At 42.7% G+C, this 6,000-nt stretch overlaps 1 protein-coding gene across 2 annotated transcripts in view; it reads left to right on the top strand.

Annotated features, from left to right (window-relative positions):
- The window catches only part of PGRMC1 (progesterone receptor membrane component 1), a 98,421-nt gene extending 92,625 nt beyond the window's left edge, over nucleotides 1–5,796 (top strand). For both annotated transcript variants that reach the window (XM_081336539.1, XM_081336538.1), the window contains 2 exons: nucleotides 3,070–3,225; nucleotides 3,908–5,796. In XM_081336539.1, the coding sequence (XP_081192665.1) occupies nucleotides 3,070–3,225; nucleotides 3,908–4,011 (260 nt within the window). In that variant the 3' untranslated portion in view covers nucleotides 4,012–5,796. The remainder of the gene's footprint in view (nucleotides 1–3,069; nucleotides 3,226–3,907) is intronic.
- Nucleotides 5,797–6,000: the final 204 nt, after the last annotated feature.

The raw sequence follows: 6,000 nt of genomic DNA on the forward strand, positions 1-6,000 counted from the left end.
TAAGGCATGACAACCATGTGTGTTCCCTTGAGCCTTTGCGGTTGTGTGAATCAGCACAACAGGTTCCGGGGTGGAACATGCAACCACGGAAGGTGGAAACCCGTAGAGGAGCGTGGGTTGTTGCGTGGGACTCCGATTAAAAGCATTTAATATAATTAAATATGGAATTTAGGAAGGGTACACGTAGGAAAAAGACTGCTCTGTGCCAGGCACTGGTGCCAAGCCCGCCCCCCCCCTCCTCTTTCCATCTCAATTCCACATCTAACCCGGTTTTGTTCTCCAAGCCGATAATCCCCCAGAAGGAGCTCAAAAGGGTGCGCAAAGTTGCCCTTTGTTTTGTGCCCAGCCTCCCGTTCACCACTCCGTCTTCAGCTGGCCTGGCCTGTGGGAAGAAGCAGGCTTTGTCTTTCACAAGGCCAGGAGCTTGGCCTCAAAGAGGCACCCAACCACCCACCCCTCCGGTTCTTCCTTCAGAGATTAGGTAAGGAACAAGAAAACCAGAAAGGCTTGAGAGCTCTTGGCAATCCTTCCGCAGAATTGGCCAAACAGGTTTTTCGTTTTTTTTTTCCTTCTTCTTCTTCTTCTTGCACGGAGATGTTTGCCGACTGCAAGCTAGTTTGAAGTCTCTTTCTATCACACCTAGTTGGCAGTGCTTGGGGAAACTTGATAATAATCACGAAGGGCTGGATAGCGGGATTAAAAATGCCAGATCCAGCCTAAACATCTGCCTGATTGTGCTGTGCGGCGAGCCATATCGAGGGACAGTTACCAAGGACGTCATTGCTATCCTAATCTTCCCAAAGCTAAACTTTCTATTCCAAATTTCAGAAATACGTCCTTCGTTCTCTTTCTTGCAACAATACCATCGCTTTTGAAGTTCTTTCTCTCCCCCCCCCCCAGTGTTGCTAAAGCCCTGAGAACACCAAGGCTAATAAAATCCAATTCCACTGTATCTCATCCTTCTTTTTTCAACATCACCCAAGGTTGCCTAGGTAGGTCCTCCCACTTTGGAACAGGAGCAGCTGAAAAAGCAACCAGCAACGAAAGAGTTAAGCATTCTTTTCTGGCTCTAGAGGTAATTCTTGACTTACAACCACAATTGGGAAATTTATTTGTAAAAGGAAAGGAAAAAAAGCAGTTGTCCCAGGGGAAAAGGTTAGCTAAATAAAATGTCAGAGTAAAGCAGTTAAGAAACAACCACAGTCAATTTACTAAATGTACCTGCCATTGCCTGGATGTGTCTAGGGTGCTGCTGAACCTTAAACACAGGTCCATGGTTTGCAGTTGTGCTTCTGACTCATCTCCAGCCTGGACACCTGCTTCGCAGCAGTGTCTTTCCGCACATTTATGTTCTGTACCAGCCTGCTACCGACCCTGCAGAAAAGGCAGGGACAACCCCTTTACAACCGGCAAGAGGCTGGAATTACGCCTGCCAAATTTATAGCTACAAAAACAAACAAGACACGAACCAAGAAACAGGAGCTTTAAGAAACATGAACCATCCGAGCGGTTGCCTTCAGCAAACCAGCCCTCCCACACATTCCCCTTATATAGAGTTCAGGGCGTGGCTTCTCTCTGCCTCCTTCCGAGAAGCCCCATTGCCTTCCTCTGTTTACTCCTAATTGACTGCCTCCTGCGTCGGGCATCCTTGAACAGGGCCAGCTGTGGGTCATCTTCATCCACACTGTCAGGCTCACACAGCTGGGTCTCCATGGTGACCAAGTGGGAGGGGCCTGGCTGAGGGCTATCATCAGCAAGATCTTCAACCCCCTCAGCAAGGTCTTCAACACCCCCCTCCTCCTCTGAGTCATCCGACCCAACTGCCGAACCCACAGGCTGACCCTGAATCACAACAATTTATTTAGAGATCTACCCGCTTAGGTTGACTTAATTTTACTTTGGTCAAAAGCCAGACAAGTAAGATTGACCAATGGGAAGAACGGGCTAGCTAGGACGTGCTTCATAAAAGTTTCCCTTTAGAAATCTGAATTTTGTGAGGCCCCTTTCTTGAACTACGTCCCAAAAATGCTTGCTAGCTTTTTCTTGGCTTTCTAATATAACGGATGTACCTCTTTTTCTCACTGTTTCCGACTGCAAGAAAAGTCATCTGTCAGTTCTGCCTCTCTTTCATTCTGGATAGGTATCTCAGCTCAGTTGTGTAATCTTGAGCGGACAGCAGGCAGATGAAGTTTGCAGGTTGGAATGAAGTGTTCTGAACATCTGACCTTGCATATTTGCCCCCTTCCTGCTTTAAAAATATAAAAGGGTCTAGTCCTCAAGAGGGAAGTAGCGAAATATAACACAGTGAAATTTCTGTTCGTTTTTTTTGGGGGGGGGAGGTCAGTGGCTAGAGAACGATTAAATATTTTGACACTTCTGAAACGCAGCAACAATTTATAAGAACCAGCAAAGTTACTGATTTACTTTTACTGTCTAAAGTCCTTGATGGATCAAGCTAAAATTGCAGCCTTTAGAAAAATATGGCAACTAATTTTTTTTTTTAAGTTGGCATTTGCTTTTAAAATGCTGCACAAAGGTTAGGTCTGTTTACCCAAATACTGGAGAATCCCAATTTAACAAGTTTTTGAAAGATGAAATGGGTTAGGGTTTCCTGCCTAAGTAGAGGATGGACTAGAAGACCTCCAGTATCCCTTTCAACTGATTCTATTCTGTTCTGTTCAATTCAATTCTATTCTTCATTTCTTTCTTCATTTCTTCTATTCTTCATTTCTTTATTCTTCATTTCTTCCATTTCCTATTCTATTCTATTCTATTCTGCTCTGTAATTCTATTCTATTCTCTATTCTATTCTATTCTATTCTATTCTATTCTATTCTTATTTCTTTATTTTATTCTGCTCTGTAATTCTATTCTATTCTCTATTCTATTTATTCTATTCTTATTTCTTTATTCTATTCTGCTCTGTAATTCTATTCTATTCTATTCTATTCTATTCTATTCTATTCTATTCTATTCTATTCTATTCTATTCTATTCTATTCTATTCTATTCTATTCTATTCTGTAGGGACCTAAATTCCACTGTTCTAAACCTTGGCTATTCTCTGCAGAGGGGCCCTATGGCATCTTCGCTGGAAGAGATGCGTCCCGTGGTCTTGCTACTTTCTGCCTCGATAAAGAAGCTCTGAAAGATGAATACGACGATCTCTCTGACCTGGATGCTACGCAGAAAGAAACACTGGCTGATTGGGAACAGCAGTTTACGTGTAAGTATTTCAAATTTCGTCCAGCCCTAAACTGATTCCACGCATCCTTAAGCGCCACTTCCCACAAAGCATTTGTTTTAAGGTTCTACGCTGAATGGGAATTGGTTATGGTATGTGGAAATGACCTTGGGAGATGGAAACGATGTTCCCTAGGGAATGATCAGATAAGAGACGGAATAGCCCACAGTTACATAATGGAGGGAGAAAGAGACTGGGAGAGAGATCTCCCTTCACTTATCAGGCTGCAAAAAGAGACAGTGAGCGGATTTGTACTTTCAGCCTTGCCAGATTCTGTTAATGTAGCCTTACAATAAAACGGAAATAGCTCCTCTGATCATGTTCTCTGCCTGGTCTGATTGGACTGGTTGACAAAATTACTATTTTAACTTTTCCAAACCTGATTCCCCACAAACCATCCGGGGTTAGGCGATTGTGGGCACTGAAGTCCAATCAGATTGAGGGGAGCTTTTTCTGTAAATCTGTTTAGCATTGTAGCCAAAAGAGCTTGCCTAGTAACACAAGAATTCTTTGCAGGCCATCTTAACTTTCCTTGTGGAATCTAAACTAAATCGCTCGCTTTGGAATTTGGCAATACTGTGTCCCTTGGGAAGGGTAGAACTTGATCTGAAGTTGGTCCGTATTGACTGAAATAGTAATTCTTACTTCATGGGTCTTTATTCAGTTAAATATCACTACGTCGGCAAACTGCTGAAGGATGGGGAAGAACCGACGGTATATTCCGACGAAGAAGAAACGAAAGATGCTAAAGACCACAAGAACGATTAGCAAACGTGACGAGGAGCCACCGGAAGCTACCAGCTGCTTTCTTTGCTTTTAATTTTTAAGGAACATTTTTATCATTCCCCCCCCCCCCCACTTCTATTTTACCCGTTTCTATATCAGCCGTTTTTAGAAATACTAGGACTTGGCAGTGCCGTGGGCTGTAAGTAATGCTGCACATTTTAATATCAACATTCCTAAGTAACTCAGTGCTAACTTTTCCCAAATCCAAGCCGAGGGCTTCCGTGGGCAGTAGAGCAATGAGCAAACCAGTTGGTGGTACGTAAAGGATCCTCACCACCCAAGCAGTTGCTGTAGGCAGGATTCCACCAATTGCTGTCTTCCACCAATTGCCCATCTCTGTGTATCCTTTAAGTGAGCTTTGTCCACTGCAGTTTCCTTCACAGGTGCAATTTGGGGGGTGGGGGTGGGGGTGTTATATCATTTCAGATACTTAGGAAAGTGAAGTCTGGTGGGGCTGTGTTGTCACAGCTAAGGTAGGATTGGAAGTGGTTGAAAAGTGCTTTTATATAGATACTTACACTGGCCTGATCGGGCCCTAGCCTTGAAGCAAAGTAACTTTCTTTTTAAAAGGATTGTTTTTCCTCTTTCTGCTAGGCTAATTCACCGTGGTGCAAATCTAACAAGCAAGTTTGGTTTAGCTGCAATTCGATCTTCGGGGGGCCCATTTATAATGGGTGGTTAATTGTAAGCTTTAAGACGTTGACAGGCTCCTACTAGCATGTAGGTGTAAGTCGTTGACTTTACTGACTTTTGAAATTACAACAGCACTGACCTAGGACCGGTCCTCACACTTGTGTCTCTTGCAGTACCCCTTTGGTCAAAATTGGGGGGGGGGGCTTGACAAGCATCAAGTATTTAAAATGGTTGCAGCAACCCAAGTTATTCATTCTCGATTTGTGACCTTCCCAGCTAGCTTGACAAGCAAAGTCAAGAGGGGGTGGGGAGCTTAATGAGCATGTGATTCAGTGACTCGCTTAACGACCACTTTGCTTAGCAATGGAAATTCTGTTTGTACATTGAAGACTGCCTGCAAACGGAAGTCCCAGTGACTCTAGGTTTCCAGCCAGCATTAATCCCTTGAAATGTTTTTGTGTCTATAAGCCATTTACTCCTCCTGGAGGTGGCGAACAAGTTAAAATCTATTCTAAACCATGTTGGTCACCTAAGATCTGAGAAGCAGGGAAAATCACATTTAAGAGGAAACATAGCAATAACTTGGAGAGCCCTGGAATTCTTGTACAATGTTGCATGAGGATTATTCAGCTCTGCGAAAATCGTCAACAGCTTTTAACAACTGCAAAAAGTAAAGCGACGCTGATTGAGCGCAGAGAATGCACAAAATACCAGAGTAAATTGTGGAACTTTTAGTGACTCCTTTAAGTTATTTATAAGGTTTTAAATTGGGAGACTAGGGGCCTGGCTGATCTTTGTGAGCTTCCTTAAAAAGGCCACCAACTTTCCTTGATTGCAAGTAACGATAATAAAATCCAAAATTTCACTATAGGATAATTGATCCACTCCAAGTATTCTATTAATTCTCAGATACATTTTTTTTCTTTTTTTTCTTTTTTGGTGTAGTTGAGATTCAGTTCGTTTTGTGCGGTCACTCAATGAATCAGCTGGGTTTAGGAAAGTAAGCAAGGGCTATGGAACCAAGGAATGCATTTCCAATTTTGAGGGACTCAAACTGTAAGAGATCTGTTCTCCTTGTAAAAAAAACACTACTTTTCCACAGCAAGCAATAAATATTGTAACTTTGAAATTCTACCTTTGTAAATGCAAAGTACAGAATTTAAGATTTTTTTTTGTGTGTGCTGCCTATGCCCATTTCCCCAAATGTACAACATTCTTACAAGATCTTTGCCTGTTCTTCCTTATTGCCCTAAAGACATTTAACTGGTTGAAATGTTGGGACCTACCTCTGGGCCTTGTAGGGTAATTAATGAAATGTTAATTTTTGGGGGGGTTTTC

This window comes from Vipera berus, assembly GCF_964194415.1.
Source record: "Vipera berus genome assembly, chromosome: 11".
Classification (NCBI taxonomy): domain Eukaryota; kingdom Metazoa; phylum Chordata; class Lepidosauria; order Squamata; family Viperidae; genus Vipera; species Vipera berus.